Source organism: Podarcis filfolensis, assembly GCF_964270895.1.
Source record: "Podarcis filfolensis genome assembly, chromosome: 17".
In the NCBI taxonomy this organism is placed as follows: Eukaryota; Metazoa; Chordata; class Lepidosauria; order Squamata; family Lacertidae; genus Podarcis; species Podarcis filfolensis.
The window spans coordinates 31,488,554-31,507,680 of record NC_139621.1 but is presented as its reverse complement, the minus strand read 5'-3'; the positions used below and the strand labels follow the sequence as shown (position 1 = coordinate 31,507,680).

Here is a 19,127-nt window from a genome sequence, read left to right as displayed (position 1 = left end):
CGTGAGGAGAGCAATGGAGAGGAGGGGAAGCAGCGCACTCTTGGGAGGAAAGCAGCGAAATGCATGTTAACGGGACGACTACTAGATCCCGAAAATGCGCACAATGCTTCTTGGAGCGCGCCCTGGGAGAAGAAAACCAGTCTTATACAACTGGCCTGATTAGATGATTAGACTAGCCATGATCTTCTCAATCACTTGGAGGGGTGGGTGGGTTCTAATTCGTCTTGCCTCTGTGGGTCACAAACCCAGCCCCCTTCTCCCCCCCCCCCTTCCTGGCGACGGTGCCTGTGTGTTGTGCGTCCTGACTTCAGGCTGCTGCGCGCCTCGCAGCGGGTCGGTGCCAGCCTCTCTCCCCACCACCCTCCTCCCCAGGCAGGTGGAGCAGCAGCAGCAGCGGAAGGGGAGGAGAAGAGGACACTGCAACCTACTTGAATAATTGATAGGCTGGGCTGCCGAGCGGGGAGCGAGCAAACGCGGAGGAGCAGCCGGACGCCGGGCTCCCTGCGCCGCCGGAGCCGCCACCCTCGCCCCCCGCCGGAGATGCCAGCGCTGCGCGCAGGTAGGGGGGCTCGGCGCGCCTCTCTCCCGCTGGGATAATTAGGGAGGGAGGGAGATGCGGGCAGTGGCCCCCGGTGGAGGCGGCGCCTTTGGAGAATAAGTCGGACACGTTCCTGGAGAGCTCCAGGAACTTAATGGAGCCTCCATCTCCCAGGGCAGTGTACCCTGGAATGCCAATTTGCCGGCACCCCGGTGGCGCGAGCAGCTGTTTGGGTGCTGGGAAACTGTAGGGGGCTGCCAAACTCTGCTGACCTCTGAGCTGCCCTGGGTAACATCCCTCTTCCCCGCCCCCCCCCCCAGCAAAGGCAGAAGGATGGGTGGTAAGTGGACTGGTGGATACTGGTGGACACAGCCCAGTAGGGTTGGCACCTTCTCTTCCCCGACTCATTCCTCCTTTTAGAGCATTACAGGCAGAAGTGCAGCAGGGGCAGGGGCTGCCTACTGTTGGGAGCCTGTGCTGTTTGAAAGCTGCACCTGTTGTATTGCCGCCTGCCACAACACTCTTAACAGGCATAAAGTGAAGGAGAGTAGTGCAGGCAAATTTCTGGTACTGGACATGTTGGCTGAGGGAAGGTGGGAGGTAGATGTCCACACAACCGGAGTGGTTAGGCTTGATATGAGCTGGGACTCAGGCGGTTTGAGCACCAGCCCCCGTCTTCAGCGGTATGGCTCATCAATTCTGGATATGGGAGAATTTTTTTTATTTTTAAGTGCCTTTCTGAGCATGTGTAGACTGCCTTTCTCTCATTACTGAGTAGCCCCCAAATATAAAGGGCTGGCTGGGTGGGGGGCCTGAAGGTCAGAGGTCATGACTTTCAGGCAAAATGGAGCCCCTGGCATCTTTCTTCCTGCAAATAGGCACTGCTGGGAAACAGCCTGAGCACAGGGAGGCTGCAGGCATACCAGGCACTTGGCAAGACCTGTTTCACTTCTGCCTGGCTACGCTGAGGTAGAGGTTGCATCTTTGAGGCTCCCTTAATACTGGCGGCGATTCGCAAGAGGCTCTTTGTATATCTGTGCATCTGATAGCGGATATCATCTGTTTGGTATGTGCAATTCGGATCTGCTTCTATTTCCAAACGTTAAAAAGAAACAACAGAATCTGCACTTCCGTGGTGCTGGCTGGCGTTTAGCTGCTGCTATGTGCCATTGTGTTTGCATGCGAGAGAGGCTGTATTCCACAGAGGGGTAGCTATGCTAGTCTGTTGCAGCAAAGACAACAAAAGAGTGCTGTGGCATCTTAAAGACCCAACAGATTTATGGTGGCACAAGCTTTTCTGGGTGAGAGCCCTCTTCATCAGCTGCGTGGTATTGCTCTTTCAGTTGGCAGATAATATACATGGGCACAGAGGGGATTCCTACCCCCACCCCAGTCTCTTATGTCTCTCATCAGACTTGCAGGTCCTTAATGTGACTCATTTCATTGATGGATGGTGCAGAAGATCAGTCCATGAAATTTGTCTAGACTTCTAGACTGGGAAGTAGGAGGAAAAAGCATGCTCAACTGTCTTTTTAAAGTTTATTTGCTTTTGGCTGTTCGATTCAGAAACAAATTAAAAATTGCAGCAGGGAAAAAGATACGAGAACAAGTCATCCAAAAACTAATCCTGGAGAAATACGTGACATTTTGCAGCTGACAAGTTTAAAAAAAAAACACTACTTTTTCTTGTTTGTTTGACAAAAAAGCACCACCTTTCCAGCAGAGGTAGGAAACCCTATTCAGTTTCAGAGATAACACAGCAAAACATGTAGAGGAGAATATCTTCCTCTTTACGGCACAGAACGGTGTCTCAAATTGAAAGGAACGTTGCGATAATGTCCATCAAGTACAGCAGAGGGCAGCTGTTGGAACCTTAGCAATGCAAAAGCAGATCTCAGTTTAGAACGACAACAAAACGTAGACCGGTCCCAGTTAAATAATGTTCAAGGCTGTGCTAAAATTGTATTAATTCATAACCAGGGTGCTTCTTTAAGAATGACTACTGAACAAAAAATTCTCTCTGCTGTTAAATTCCAGTTTAGCAGCTGGCAGCTTGGATTCAGGCGAGTAATTTTAAAGAAGGAAATAGGGTTGCTCGGGAGTAAATCCCATTTAATTAAACTGGACTTGCTTCTGAGTAGATACATACTCTGGGCCTGAATTCTCCTCCTTGTTCAAGGCAATCGATCCTCAACTGCGCTGTGGAGGGGGGGGGGATTCCAGGAGAGAGGGTGGCTGGTGAAGACCACCTCAGGGTCTGCTCCAGCTTCACTTACTTCTCCTGGGCCATCTACCATCAGTCAACCTGTGCGAAGGATCCTAAATATGCTAAAACTGTTTACTGTGTTTTTAAAATACCGTATGTAATTTTAAGCCACCTTGAATGGATTTATATCCTGAAGGGCAGCATATAAACAGACATAACGATAAACAAACAAGCAAAACAGTTATATAGAATTGCACTGTAAAGTGGTTTTCTGGGCTCAATAGGACAATTAGGGGAGTTGGGTTGCAACTGCTCTTGGAAGGCTCCCAAGGACATGCTGCAATTTGACATACCTTATAGTTGACAAGACACTGATATATTTTCATTTCGGCTGAAGATGAGTTGGTGCACCATTGTGAGAGCAGAATGCAGGACTAGATATAGGCCTTTAACTGATCCAAGAGGACTCTTGCTATGTTCTTATTTCCAGTTTCAGTTCGCCACAACACTCTCAAGATGGATCTTGGGGTTTTGTTTTGGAAATGTTTCAGATCTGAGGGTCTACAAATGCCCCGGACTACTGCCCCATGGAAGGTGTGCAGGAATACTTGCTTGCCTCTGTGGATACTCTAAAAATTATAAACCACATATATGGATTTATCCATTTTCATCTGAGCTAGATCCAGTTGTGTTTTCTAGTTATCCAACTAGAGAACAGGATTTCCAAATATTGATGAGTTATGGCTTGCTTAATTTTATGAGTCAGTGTGCTTAACTTTGAGCCCCAAAGCATCAGACCCCCCAAGTGTCCTGTTTTCAAGTGACGTCCCTGATTTAGAGAAGCCGTTCTAGTTTATTATAATAATAATACTTTATTATTTATACCCCGCCCATCTGGCTGGGTTTCCCCAGCCACTCTGGGCGACTCCCAACATAATATTATTATTAATAATAAAGTGATAAAACACCAAGCATTAAAAACTTCCCTGCCTTCAGATGTCTTCTAAAAGTCAGATAGTTGTTTATTTGCTTGACATCTGGTGGAAGGGCAGGCACCACTACCAAGAAGGCCCTCTACCTGATTTGATCCCGGAATGTCCCACTTTTCCTTAAAGGTAAAGGTAAAGGGACCCCTGACCATTAGGTCGAGTCGTGACCGACTCTGGGGTTGCGGCGCTCATCTCACTTTATTGGCCGAGGGAGCCGGCGTACAACTTCCGGGTCATGTGGCCAGCATGACTAAGCCGCTTCTGGTGAACCAGAGCAGCACACGGAGATGCCGTTTACCTTCCCGCCGGAGCGGTACCTATTTATCTACTTGCACTTTGGCATACTTTCGAACTGCTAGGTTGGCAGGAGCAGGGACTGAGCAACGGGAGCTCACCCCGTCACAGGGATTCGAACCGCCGACCTTCTGATTGGCAAGTCGTAGGCTCTGTGGTTTAACCCACAGCGCCACCTGTTTCCTTAAGATGTTCCTATTTTCATTGGAGAAATGTTGGAGGGTATGAAACATTATTTATATATTATATCTTGCCTTTCCACCAAATAGTGCACAAGATGCCTAGGAGCAATACAAATATTCACCTTAGTTTTTCCATAGTTTACGTTAAGATCAATTTTTTTACAGCAATATCCACCTCAGATGGTTAACCATTGTTATAGCCTACCCTTGCATAGATGAGAGAGGAGGGACTGCATTGGTTTCTTTAACCATCCGTTGGAGCAGCCTTTCTCAACCTGTGGGTCCCCAGATGTTGTTGGACTACAACTCCCATCACCCCAGAGCTCAGGGATGATGGGAGTTGTAGTCCAACAACATCTGGGGACTCACAGGTTGAGAACTGCTGCGTTGGAGGAAGGAGAGAGCTTGTTATCGCCAAGTGCACCTGTAGTTTCATTTATAGAAAAGGTTAAAAGAAATCGAGCGAGACTGCATTCTTGTTTTACTCCCCAAGTGATTGGCATATTATTTGCTAATAGCCCAGAGGCTGCTGTCTGAATATAGAACCCTTTTTAAAACAGCAACAGTTGGCTATCAAGATTGGTTCAGAAAAGGCTTCCCTCAACTTTTCCTGAACCATTGTGTCAAAAGCAGTCTTTAAAAATCCTCAAAAGCAGCATACTGTATAAGTCTGCCTTCTTAATATGAAGCGCATTTATTTATTCAAGGTATAATAAGTCCAACATAATTGTTCGAAGCAGAGTACAGTGGTACCTCAGGTTAAGTACTTAATTCGTTCCGGAGGTCCGTACTTAACCTGAAACTGTTCTTAACCTGAAGCACCACTTTAGCTAATGGGGCCTCTGGCTGCTGCTGCGCCGCCAGAACCCGATTTCTGTTCTCATCCTGAAGCAAAGTTCTTAACCTGAAGCACTATTTTTGGGTTAGCAGAGTCTGTAACCTGAAGTGTATGTAACCTGAGGTACCACTGTACACTAATCTGAAGCTAGAAGACATCAGGGTTGTATCCAATAAGGTAATCCAACTTGTGCAAGGGCTTTTGCTTGTGCAATTGGACTTCCTTTCGTCTGCTTCTTTTGCCCCATCCAATCTGTTCCAGTGGTTCCCTCACCCTCTGGGACGCAGGGAGAGAGGAGCTCACGGATAGGAATTGCCATTGTGGAGGTGGAAGTCCTTGCACTAATGGAATGACCAGGTTGGCTAAAATGAGAGATGTCAAACAATTATGGGAGTGGAAATTGCCACCATTTGCATATTCATCAGGAATGGAAATTATTCAAGCAAATACAAGAGGTACTTGCTATTGTTGGTTTTGAGTCCACAAACATTACAGAAATCACTGTGTTATTTTCTGCATTGTGTTTGACGCTTCCCTTCCATTGAAATGCACTGAAGTTAATTATCTAATTAATCAAGCAAGAAGAATAATGTAGGCTTTACTGGAAGCTGAAACGTAGCAGAACGGGAACAGCGCTGATTGCGACGAAAACAGGACGGCCTGGAAATTACTGCCTTCTCACATCCCTCGATACAACCCTGTATTGGTCTGAGTCTTTTGACAATTTTGACAACTGATGTTTGGCTTAGAATTTTGCTGTTATGTCAGTCAAGCTAATAGGTCTATAATTAGAGGGCACCATACAATTATAGTAACCATTGTTGTTTCCAGAAGGGGGGGGGGGAGATTACAGAGCATTCTATTTGTTTAACAATAAAATTAACACAAAAGGGTCCTGACAAAACAGCGGCACTTGAGCCAGCTTTGTAGTGCTTTTGAGGGCTTGCAAGGGACACTTCTTTTCCCTTTTCCTACCTCCTTGAAATTTTTCTCTGCTGTCCTGTACAGTGCTAAGGGGAACCTGGAGTGGAGAGGATTTCTTAAAGACTTGATGGAGTGCATCCCTGGGGCAGCTGCGTGCTCTTCTTTCTATCTGATCTGATTGTTGGATCTACCAAATATTAGAAGTTTTTGAACTGACACCTTCAGAATTCAGTGGCTTGGCTGCCCCCAACCATTGATTATTTTCTAAGATTTGCGCAATCCGCTTGAAGTTCTTTTTTTGCTTTTTAGAAGATCCTTCTCCCCGCCATTACCCAAGTGAGAGATGCATTGTATTCCCAGTCTTCCGCGGATCCCCCCCTGCCCCCAGTTTAGGGAAGCCAAGCAAGCAGCAACGCTTGGGGGAGCGCTCCAACTGAGTTTGGCAAGAGCTGGAGTGTTCCTGCATGTTGGTGGCTCCCTCTGACCCTGGGGGAAACCGATCAGCAATGCTTGGAGGAGCACCCTGGCTCCAGCTGAGTCCGGGGTATGGGCTGCCCCCGTGAGTTATCTTTTATGCCAGGCATGTCCAAAGTCAGGGGCCTAATCTGGTCCACCAGTTGATTAAATCTGGGCTGCGTGTATGTAAAATCCTAAAAAAAGCTCAACAACTTTGGGATAAAATTGTAAAAAAAGTTCAACTACCTCATTCCAAAAAAACTACCTCATTCCCAAAAAAACTCAACAACTTCATCAAATCTGGTCCTTTTTGAAAAAAGTTTGGGTACCCCTGTTTTATGCAGTTTGTCCACCATCAATTATTGTCTCATGAGGAATCTCTCATAAGCCTAAAATACCTAATGGAGGCATCGTGCGGGTTTTTTTGTTTTTTGTTTTGGAAATCCTAGGACATTTGCTAATGCAGGTAAGTTTCCTTCACACGAGGAGATGGTTGCCATATGTCCTCTTTTTCCAGGACACATCCTCTTTTTCATGGGTAGAGTCGTCATAGTACACGTTGGCAGATGTGTCCTCTTTTTTGCACTCAATTTGGCAACCCTAGCAGTGCTAACCTTTAAAGTAGTATCAGCTCTCCAGGAGCAAATTCAAGCCTCTTGAGCCCCCCACCCCACCCCCATGATTCCTTCACAGACAACTGTAAAATTTCTACTTCTTCGCTGAAGAAGTCAAAGCAGTCAGATTGTTTCTCTCTAAGTCCCAGCCAAATTTGGGAGTCATGGTCTCTGCAGTAAGTAGTAGCTAGCCATCAGTGCCCTTTGAAGAATCACCATTGGCTATTTACTAAACAAAAACTTAGAGAAAAAGATCATGGCATCTCATTTGACAGGCATGGTGATAAAATTACCCCTCATTGTTTTCTAGATTGCCTCTTCATTCATATTTGTTGTTATTTCAATATGCTATAAAAGGACAAATTCTGTTCTTTCCACTTAACTGGATTTCTCATCTGCATTTCTGTAATTTTCCATTCTTTCTGCAGGAACATTATGTAGGAGTAATTTCTACTGAAATTACTGGGATATTCTACTTATAAGGGCTTAGGTTATGTAAACTGAAGTGACAGTGGGGAATGGCAAGATATATGGATCTGCACATCACAGCCCTTGACAACCCATGTAGTGCACCGTGAGCCAATAAATTTCTGGTTCAGATCTCACTTGGGGGTCTTAAACAGTCCACTGTTTTATGCCTGTGCCCCCCACCCCCGGGTGGATTGAATATTTATTTACTTTATAGATTCCCACCACCACCACAATCTTCAAATAAAATTATTTTCAGGGCAGCATTATGAAAATAACCACTTGGAGAATTAGTTTTCCCTCACAGCATGTCGGTTTGAGGTAAGCTTATGCATTACTTCATTTTCAACAGGGCTGGCCCAAGAGATTTTGCTGTCTGAAACAAAGAACAAGATGGCATCCCCTTCTATTCCGTGTAACACCATCAGGATTGATAGCTGTCTTACTTTTGCCCTTGTGATGGGATAGCATCCTCCACTGCACTGAGGCAGCGGACTAGTTTAGGGGATACTGGCTAGACGACCCAGCACATACGACTCTATTCACCAACATGTTGTTGCTGCTGCCTGCCCATAGACCCTTTTATTATTTTGGAAGAGGGTTATCATGGTTTTGGACTCCTAAAGATCCTGTGGAAATTGTGCAAGACTTGTCTTCCTATCTTTTGCACATTAGAAGGCAACGGAAATTCTATTGATTCCCATCTGTCCGGATGTTTCTCATCCATGTCCAATATCTTAAATTACCATTTTGTTTAATATTTAATCCAGAATGTCCTGCTGTTGCTGTGGTATCTTGTGGACCATTCTTGTTCTAATGAGATCTTACTCATTCTCGTTGGCAGAGGAAAATAAAGTTCACATAGTTCTCTTGCTGCTAAATGACTACTATAAATTTAATTGGTGGTGACTCTGTTTTAATTATCGGTATTTGCTCATTTTACTTTTTGCAATGACATGGCTCATAGCAATAAAGCTGAGGCAGTGAAACAGGGGAAAAATACCTCAAAGGGATTTTATCATCAAGCAGTAGGACCGAGATTCAAGAAGCAACTCCTCTTGCAACAACCCTATGCTCACTTAACCTAGGAGTAAGCCTCATTGACCATAGTGGGACTTATTTCTGAATAAACATGCATTGTGAGAGAGGAAATAGGGAAAGGCTGCAGAACCATTCACAAGAGGCTGAAGAGAAGTGAATTGATATGTGTCAGGCTTGTTAATAAGGCTTCATTGATATACCAATCCCTGATTCCCCCTTCAGCAGCGCACAGACTATTTTCATACCTGGGCTGAGGAGTTCAAAGAGATCAAGCTGTTACTAAGGGCTTTTGATGTTCCTTCTGATAAATGAGCAGGGAAAAGTAGCAATCAACCAGTCAATAAAATTCTAACAAATTTCAGTAGAAAAACTATGGGGGAAACTCTAGTTCTCAATGGCTCCATTCACACATAACTTAGCCATTATTTTAACATGATATGTTCAACAAACCACAAGTCTTCTCATATATGAACAAAGAAGCCATGGTTTGTTTCTCCAAACCTTGCTTTGTTTTCCAGCTTCTCTTGCCTCACGGTTTTGTAACCTGAAGAGCACTTGAGGTGGGGTGGCTAGCTATAAACAAACCATGGTTAAACAAGATTGCTGAGTTAGAACATAAACCATGGTTAAAACACGTCATGGTCCTTAAGCCAGCAACAAACCATAAGCTTATTGTGGTTTCGCATTAAATAAACCATGGTTAGTATGCTAGGCTGAATAGGTAGTCATAGTTGAGCTAAAGACACTATGGCTTAGCATTACGTATAAACCAGGGAACTGAGGTAATGAACCAGGGGTTGCCAATATTTTTGGCCCCTTGAGTGAATTTGAAAGTTTGAGAGACCTTTGTGGGCAGTTTCTCTTGAGGTAGCTTCTCCCTCCCCTCAACAGACAAAAGAGAGAATATGTTTCATGTGCACATGCACACACTATTTTTCTATGGGGGCTGGCTAAATGTTGGATCCAGCAGAATTAAAACAAATTTGCATGGGGTCCACCAAAAACCACCATCAAATCAAAACTTGTTTCAGCAGACTGCAGAGTTAAAAAATCACAGATCTGATGCTTGTGAGCACCACAGAAACATTAATCCCAGCCAGGCATGAATCCTGCTTGATCTGCATTACTTTACATATTTTGACTGAAAAAATCGCTAAAAATAATAATTACAAAGCACATCTTTGGACACAGGTCATTTGACGGTGGTTCTGAGGGGAAAAGAGTGAGGATCTGTAAGGATCCATATTTGTGTACGATGGCATTGTTGGTAAACACCAGATCTGCAATTTGATGGCTCAGGTACCAGAGACAGTTGTGATCTGCATTTCAATGGTGGCTGAAGTGGAAGGGCGAGGGGGATAAGTGTTAAGTTGTGGGTGAACATATCAGACGACACAGCGATTCTTCAAACAGCTCTTGTTTATTCACAGGCCAGAACAGAACTGAACTGAAGGGTTCAGCCAGCCTGCTTATATAGAGCTCCAGTACAACATAACTGTAACAATTTTCTAAAACTATCCAATCACTGAACGTCACTTTCGATCCCTTATTTGCATAACTATCTACAGTATCCCCCTGCTGGCCCAGGGTGAGAACTTCAGTACATAACAATAAACACTATGAAAAAAATGTGATGCCAAGGCAGTGGCGTAGCGTGGGGGGTGCAGGGGGGGCGGGCCGCACCGGGCGCAACATCTGGGGTTAGGGCAAATCCATGGGTTAGGGGGCGCAAATCCACGGGTTAGGGGGCGCAAATCCATGGGTTAGGGGGCGCAAATTACTTGCCTTGCCCCGGGTGCTGACAACCCACGCTACGCCACTGTGCCAAGGGGATTTGTTTTGCTAGATTTGACTTGTGTGTATTTATGTATGCTTACACACTTTCTCTCCCCCCCCCATTTCATATTCTCTCTCCTGATTCCTGTGGCACCTCACTTTCTCCCCTCTGCTCCTCCTCACTGCTATTTTTCTTCTCTCTGCCTCCCTGATCACTTTGTTTCCCCTCCTGCCCTCTCAGTTGCTCCACTTTCTGCTCAGCTATTCAAATACTGAACTGATCCTTGAACAACATAGAGCTGAAAGCGGAATGGGAGCAGCATCACACTTCCTCCTTCCCCTCTACATTCTTTTCGAGAGAGAAATGTACTGTATCTATAACCACCTCAGGACAAAGCCGGCGGTGGATAAGGACTGGCTTGCAAGGGAGGCAGGCACACTCAGAGGCTTCACAGGCCCCTGAGAAATTGTGAGGTTCCCTGGGTTATTTGCAGTGAGGAGGTGATGTGTTATAAATGTGCTTTAAATAAATGGTGTGCACACAGCTGTAATCACTGAAGGTTACTCTCCTAAGACCAGAGCTTTTTTTCTTAAGAAAAAAAAAAGGTTTCAGGGTACTCTAATTTTGACTCAAGAAAATCACCATTTTATAGTTCAGATCGGGGAAAATAAATACAGTAAAAAAGTACAAAGATTCACAAGATGTTTAGGGGTATGCGTACCCCCAGAAAGAGCACTGCCTAAGACTATTTGTTCCTCCATATAAAATAAATAATCACCACCCCAGCATTTAGAAAACTTGCATGTTAGTTTTCTTCAATAACGGCAGTTGTTTTGGTTCCTCCCAATTAAGTTTTCAGCCCAGTTTTATTATTATTATTTTTATTACTCCAGAAGATTGCTGGCACTAGGGAAATGATCATTCTTCTGGATTTCTAAGATTATTTGATATACAATCAACCAGGGTGACTTTCTGGGCCATGTCACATGAATGGGTGTAGGGGGCTGCAGTGGCGTAGCGTCGGTTGTCAGCACCCGGGGCAAGGCAAGTAATTTGCGCCCCCTAACCCGTGGATTTGCGCCCCCTAACCCATGGATTTGCCCTAACCCCAGATGTTGCGCCCGGTGCGGCCCGCCCCCCCTGCACCCCCCACGCTACGCCACTGGGGGGCTGTATTTACAGGTGGCACCAGTCAGATGGGTGGTGTATAAATAATAAAATTATTATTATTATTCTCCCTGGAGGGCAGGAGCAGACCCAGAAGATGGTGTTAGGAAGACTACCAGTTTGCTGTTTTGTCTTTGGCCTATGCAGTAGTGCAGTTTTAACCTTGTCCTCTGTGCTGCTCAATGTTGGCATTAAACTGCTGAATAGTGAAGTTATACCGAGATTGGGCATAGTCTTCTACGTGGATCTTCTGGTGGTCTGGCTTGTTTTCTTCTGCCATAATAAAGATAGACAACTAAATTGTTTCCTGCTCATTCCTTGCTCTGCAGGCCCAGGCTCCTCTTTCCTCTGTCTCCCTCCTTGCCAAAACTTCTCAGGTCATCTCCCTTTTGTAACATCATGCTACAAACCACTATAGTATTGCTGTTCAAACAACAGCCCTCGACATACAATTATAAGCATGATGATTTTTCATGGAGATCTGGATTTCCCCTGCCGAGGAGATTCTAAGTTTTCGGTTTTCCTTCTCTTTTTTGTCTTCAAAATATTCGCCTCCTTCATTTCTTGCTTTCCCTCTCTCGCCTTCTTCCTTGGTTGTTCTCTAGCCCTCCTGACAACCTGCCGTGTCTCCCCAGGAGTTTCCTGCCCTTGCGCTGTGTAGATCCAGCCCTAACTGTGAGCTGTTCTTATTTTTGTCATTTGAAGTGCGTCTCAGGAGAGCAAAGGAAATAGCAGTTTAGATTTGGAGGATTTTTTTGTTTTAAAGCAAGGGGAATAGTGGTTTGGGGACAATCCTGTAGCCTCTGAAGACAGGGTGGCGAGTTTATGTTGGCACAGAAAGAGGAGACGCCTGAGCTCAGGAGGCCAAACAACCCACAGTTGGCAGAGAGACGAGGATGTTTTCTCGGAAACATAGCTTTACCTTTGGAGTCTGTGAAGGGTATGTACCTATACAGGTTCTGGTTCACCCTGTTGCATGTCCTTCCTGATGCATCTTCCAGGAAAAAAAGGGAGCTGGATTTATTTTGCATTTACGAAAATTTGGGGGAACTTCCAGAAGAATGAGGGGTTCCTCGAGTCTTTTGGGAAGGGGAATGAGCTGGATTGCTCTCGCCTTCCAGCATGCAATGCCTAAATCTTCAGGTCTTCCTTTCCCCCCTCTTTCTCCCCTTCCTCTTGGCTTTCGAAAAGATGTCTTGTTGTACGCAGTGTGTTTCCAAAGACAGGGAAACAGCTGAGCCTGCATTTCTCACAAGACGTTTGCTTTCAGAGCAGAAAAGGGAAAGCTCCATAGACCTGCAGCTGAAAATCACATCTGGAGAATAGTCCTATCGGTACCGTGGTATTCTGTGGAACGTGAAATGCTAAATATGGCTGAAATTTCATAGGACTTGGGCAGCCTGTCGCCAGAAATATTTAAGTGAGGGGGCTAATGGTAAACTGGGAGAAAGGAGCATTAATGTAGAGCAGCCAGGATCTAGAAGCAAGTATGCTTAAAGTTATTTGATGTGGATGTAGTAAAATTAAATGGTTATAAAGTCTAAATATATAAGTACTTCATGTTTGACAGTAATCCCAATATTGGTTTGCTCTTGTAGCAGCCAGAATATTGGGAACTGAGAGCAGTTTTATTCCTTATTGAGCAACTAAGAGTGCATACACAAGGTACTTTTGAAGCACATTTTCCTCCTCAAAGAGTTCTGAGCACTGTAGTTTGTTCAAGGTGCTGGGAATTGTAACTCTGTGAGAGGTAGATTGCAGTGCCCATATTTCTTAGAGGGGGGGAAATGAGATTCAAATGTGCTTTAAAGGTGCAGTATAGATAAATTTTGCCAACACATTTCACCCATATATTAGCATAAGAAAAAGAATCACATTTCTTTCTCCACCTTCATGAAATAGGAATATTCTGGGGAGGGCCTGGAATATCCCTCAATTCCCACAGGCCTCTTGTGGTTACAAACCTGGATTTTGGTTTATAATAAGGATATCTGGAGTTTGCGAGTCACGGGACTGTATTGTGGCTAAGGTTGTGAACTGTGAGGCAATTCAAATATCACTTTAACCACAAACTCAGGAAGGGGAACCTATGACCTTCCAGATTTTATCGGAGCACAACTCCCATAATTCCTGACCATTTGCCATGCTGGCTTTGTCTGATGGGTAGCAAGAGTCCCATAACATCTTGAGAGCCACAAGTCCGATCCACACACTACAAACTTAATAGCATTTTTAAACCACTTTAATAGCATTTTTAAACCACATGGCTTATCCTCAAAGAGTCCTGGGAACTGTCTTTTAGTGAGATGCTGGGAATTATCTGTCACTGTGTCCTAATTCCCAGGATTCCTTAGGAAGAATCATGATTAGCATGGCTATATGCTATTGCTCAGCCTTGCAGCTATATAAGAAGGTGATAACTTTAAATAATGTGTGTGATGCACTTTGAACACTGAAAAAGTGTCATAAAATATTTATTATATATTGTTATATAAGGCTGTCAATTAGATATGTTGTTGTTGTTGTTTAGTCGTTTAGTCGTGTCCGACTCTTCGTGACCCCATGGACCAGAGCACGCCAGGCACTTCTGTCTTCCACTGCCTCCCACAGTTTGGTCAGACTCATGTTTGTAGCTTCGAAGACACTATCCAACCATCTCGTCCTCTGTCGTCCCCTTCTCCTTGTGCCCTCCATCTTTCCCAACATCAGGGTCTTTTCCAGGGAGTCTTCTCTTCTCATGAGGTGGCCAAAGTATTGGAGCCTCAGCTTCAGGATCTGTCCTTCCAGTGAGCTCTCAGGGCTGATTTCCTTAAGAATGGATAGGTTTGATCTTCTTGCAGTCCATGGGACTCTCAAGAGTCTCCTCCAGCACCATAATTCAAAAGCATCAATTCTTCGGCGATCAGCCTTCTTTATGGTCCAGCTCTCACTTCCATACATCACTACTGGGAAAACCATAGCTTTTACTATACGGACCTTTGTTGGCAAGGTGATGTCTCTACTTTTTAAGATGCTGTCTAGGTTTTTAAGATGCTGTATATCAATTAGATATACAGACCAGTAAAACCACATTCTGGCAGTTATCACAAATACTTAAAGACTTGAGAAGCTAGTATACTTTAGAGGTAGTACAACAAGATTTTCTTTTCTTTTCTATTTCTATTGGCTCTTTCCATCATTTACTCTGATCATTCCATGCATCAAGGCTCCACCTCCTAGCCCACCTTGGCTCCAGGGCTCCAGTAATGTTTCAAATCCAAGCTAGCAACTTTAAAAAGAACTGCAATAGATTTAGAGCTTGGCTCTGGGATTTGTACCTGGGTGACATTTAATTGTCCAGCTGTTTTGGTTTGATTTCCCAGATGTTTTAAAATCCACATTGCAAAGCAAGCAATGAGCAACTTAATTTGCATAAGACCCTAAATATTAACCCATGTAAATGAATTGTGATTATGTGTGCATTTTTCCCTGTGCTTATTTGTTTGGGAGGAATGTTCAGGTTCTTTCAGGAAATCCTCTAAGTGAGTTTACTGGAAGCAGTAATTACCCCTTGCTGTGCTGCCTCTATATTACCGTCTTTCAGTATTACCATCATCAGTGAGAAACAGATGTTGAAGGGAAAACTGATTTCTACCTCTGCATTGTGCTTCTAATAATGTAGATAGATTCTCAGAATATCTCAGCTGCAGTTTGGTCACTTAAGATCAAACAGAATGTATGTCACACTGAGTCTCAGAGTCACCCAGTCCCTAAAATGGTAATGGTACCAAAAGTGGGAAGTTGTACATCCTGGCATTCTCTGTGCAGATGAGTCGCACTCAGATACAGGTCTTATAAAACTGGATGAGTTCTCTCATTGTTTTGGTAAATGGCCTCCAAGAGTATTCCCCAGCTACTGCTAATGTTTATTGCCCAAGGAGTTTGTAACTCGCTATTTACTGTCATGTGACTTCTGGGATCAGGGTATAATTTATTTTACATGGCATTCCTTATGCTTCTGCTTCTTGTTAAAATTTGGAAAGACTCTGCTATTGTATGGCTAATCACGTAAGATAATTTATGTCGTAAAAACTCTTGGGGGTCCTGCAAACACATCTTACTCATTCATATACAGTGGTACCTTGCTTCTCAAACACCTTGGTACTAAAATAACTTGGAACCCAAACACTGCAAATCCAGAAGTGTGTTTCGGTTTGTGAACCTTGTTCGGAAGCAGAACGTGCTCTGATTTGAGTGCTACGCTGAGGTCTGTCTGTTTTTGCTATTTATTTTGCGTTTTTGTTTTTGCAGCTACTGATTGATTGTGTGACTGCAGTACATTGTTTATTGTTTTCATTTTATGGATCAATGGCCTCGTTAGATAGTAAAATTCATGTTAAATTGCTGTTTTAGGGGTTGTTTTTAAAAGTCTGGAACCGATTAATCCATTTTGCATTGCTTTCTATGGGAAAGAGCGCCTTGATTTAGAACGCTTTGGTTTTGGAACGGACTTCCAGAACGGATTACATTTGAGAACCAAGGTACCACTGTAGATGCGTATAGATACATACACACATACACACACATAGTGAACCGTTGGGCTAACAGCAGGTCACCAAAAGAACTATATGCTACGGAAGTCTGTTGACTTAATTCTCTTTTGGGAATTGTTCCAAGCCTGCTTTTCTTTCACAGAACTCACATCTTCCCTTTGTAAAACCTACCGGTGTGATTTCTAGGATTTTTCCTTTATTTAGCAAAGCAGAACACAACACTTGTAGTTCAGGTTTATTCTAATACTCGGCTGTAACCGAAGGGATCAAGAATTAGCTGAGCCAAGTCAAAGTGGTGGAAGACCGGGAGAGGTGTTTGTGTGGAGTCCTATTTGGACATAACAAGGAAACTGCAGAGGAACCACTGAAGGGATAGAAGGAATAGTATGTGGCAGCTTGGCTGCCAGTACAGTGGTACCTCTGGTTACGTACTAATTTTGTTCTGGAGGTCCGTTCTTAACCTGAAACTGTTCTTAACCTGAAGCACCACTTTAGCTAATGGGGCCTCCCGCTGCTGCTGCTGCGCCGCCGCCGCCCGATTTCTGTTCTCATCCTGAAGCAAAGTTCTTAACCCAAGGTACTATTTCAGGGTTAGCGGAGTCTGTAACCTGAAGTGTATGTAACCCGAGGTACCACTGTACTAAAATGGAAGGTGGAATGCAGCAGTAGGCTGGAGGGAATTTTACAAGTAAAAGCATGGAAGTAGGATCACTTAGGAATCACTGTGAACACTGTGCTAGAGGATTTCTAGGTTAGCATTTGAAAAAAACAACTTGATTCACTGTGCAGATAAGTCTGGTACTGTTTTGTGTCTGGAGTTTCTGGCATAAGCTTATGTGGAAAATACTACAAACATATACCTGTGTTAACTGGCCTGATCAGGGGCGGGGGGGGGGAACAGGGTGTCATATTTCTCAGTTATCATTGAGATTTTGCGGTTTGGTCTTGAACCCATTGTCAGCTGCGATATTTTCTTGGAAATATAATATGATGATCATTCTCCACTGATTTTGAAAGTGTGGGCCAAGGGTCTTATGAAGTGCAAGCATAACAATTCTTAGGCTTGTAAGTAAAGGTGGGTGTCAACATCTGGGAGGGATAGAAGACCTGCCTGCTACATTGGGGATTTGATGGTGCTCCGATTAGAGTTGTCTCCTTTTCATGCAGAAGGACTGATGAGGCAGAGCGCTGCATCAGTGACACCTTAGATTCACCTGTCCAGGATCCTCAGGCTGCCCTTAATCCAGCTGTTCAAAATAAGGTAAGAGGCTGCAGAATACTTCTTAAAAAAACAACTAGAATCCTTGCAGTCAGGTATTCAGTGAGTAAGGGTGTGGACTGAATCAGCTCTCTCAACCAACTGGAGTGCATGTAGTCCTGGCTAGGGCCGGCCCGCCCATTTGGTGAGGTAAGGCAGTTGCCTTACGCAGCAGATCTTGCCTCCAGTGAGTGTGCTGCTCACCACCTCTGCCACTGCCTCATCTCCACCCTCCAATGTCTGCTCCTCTACAGCCTCCTTTTACTCCCCCACCACCTTTGTGGGGAGGTCTGTGGAGCAAGACGTAGGGAGCTGTGGAGGAAGAGGTGGCGGCGGTAGGTGGAGTGGCATTTTCTGTTTTGCCTGAAGTGGCAAAACGTTCTGAGCCAGCCCTGGTCCTGACTGTTGAATTGGACTGGTGAATTGCGCAACTGTTTAATTGGTGCAGCTCTCCTACAGCTAGGGACATACAGAGAATCCCTTTTCAATACACATGCGGCCCCTGGTTGGATCAGAACAAGTAGCAAGGGTTGTGCTTTTAGATGGGAAAACTTCTAGACTGTTATGGAAACTCCTCCTCAGCTTAACAGATAAATTACTATCTGAATAATAAAGGTGATACTGATGAATTGCTTTTTTAAAAAGTGAAAGATTCATAAATCACAAGACCTTAGAATATGTGAGTACTATTTTTCAGTCTGGTTTCTGAATAATTAGAGTTTATGCAATAGTTTTTCTTTCATGCCTATTTCTGTAACAGTGAAGATAAGTATTTATTTTAACATCAGTGATGAGAAAGTCTCAATCTTATGATGAGCCTTGCAGATTCAAGTTTTGGGGCATGTGTAAAGGGCAAAATATTAAGCAGCATATAATTTCACAAAGAATAAAAGTCTCATTTACAGAGATCTCGGTCAAAATTTGTGACCTTGAAAATTCATTTCGTATTTCCTGTTATTTCTCACAGGCAGTGGATTTGTTTGAAATGATTGAAAAAATGCAGGTATGGTTTGCTTATTCCATCAAGTTTCAGCTTTCTTAGTGCTGACTCACCTTCCATGCATTAAATCTGCTGTGAGATTGTACCTCCATTGCAACACTGCTGTCGTGTAAAAACCTGCTGTCTCTCATTCCAGTCCTGTCCTGTCCTGTCCTGTCCTGTCCCACCCCCAGTTCTGCAGCACCTTCTGCTAACCAGTCTTGTTTACCTCCATTCAGAAAATGTATTTATCACTTCCCCTTGTTATAAGAAAAAACTGCTCCTTTTCCCTTATGGGGTATCCAAGAGCCCATATAGAGTCCTTAAGTGAGTTCCCTATTGGTAGGAGAAAATAACAGAGGCCAACCAGAGTATATTGCGAAGCAAAGCGGCTAGTAAGCCTGATCTTTATTAACTGTTGCAACAGAGTCCCTACTCACCACAGTCGGGAGGGAGGAGAGAACCTAGAACAATGAATGGTGCATAAGCCCTTATATAGACTTTTGAAATTGCCCACCCTGTAGCCCAAGACCACCCCCCTAAAACATCATACATACATCACAGAAGGAGGCAGTCTACAGCAGAAGTCCTGTCTGCCAGGATACTTGATATCGGTCACTGATGGCTTTACCTGGGCAGCCCGGCCATTCTTTGGTGATGGCAAATACTTTAGTTCCTGAATCCAGGTCACAGGCTCACCCTATTCATACACAAATGCACCCTTAAGACAGGATTTGTAAGCAAAATACAATGGGGAGCCTTTCCCATTTCCTTTCTCCTAACAGAAACATTTGAGATCAGTTTGGGAGAGTCAGAATGACTTCAGGTTTGCTCTCCTGTACTATGTCAGACACGTGGCTTATA

The 19,127-nt window shown here is 44.2% G+C and overlaps 1 protein-coding gene across 9 annotated transcripts in view; it reads left to right on the top strand.

Moving 5' to 3' along the window:
• Window positions 1-286: 286 nt before the first annotated feature.
• The window catches only part of LOC310752562 (rap1 GTPase-activating protein 1-like), a 48,025-nt gene continuing 29,184 nt past the window's right edge, over window positions 287-19,127 (top strand). For 2 of the 9 annotated variants that reach the window (XM_083593206.1, XM_083593205.1), the window contains exons 1-3: window positions 305-559; window positions 17,194-17,287; window positions 18,252-18,287. In XM_083593206.1, the coding sequence (XP_083449332.1) occupies window positions 18,270-18,287 (18 nt within the window). In that variant the 5' untranslated portion in view covers window positions 305-559; window positions 17,194-17,287; window positions 18,252-18,269. Of the gene's footprint in view, window positions 560-12,207; window positions 12,435-17,193; window positions 17,288-18,251; window positions 18,288-19,127 lie in introns of those variants that run through there. The other 7 variants (XM_083593203.1, XM_083593200.1, XM_083593204.1 and 4 more) reach the window with 5 other exon arrangements.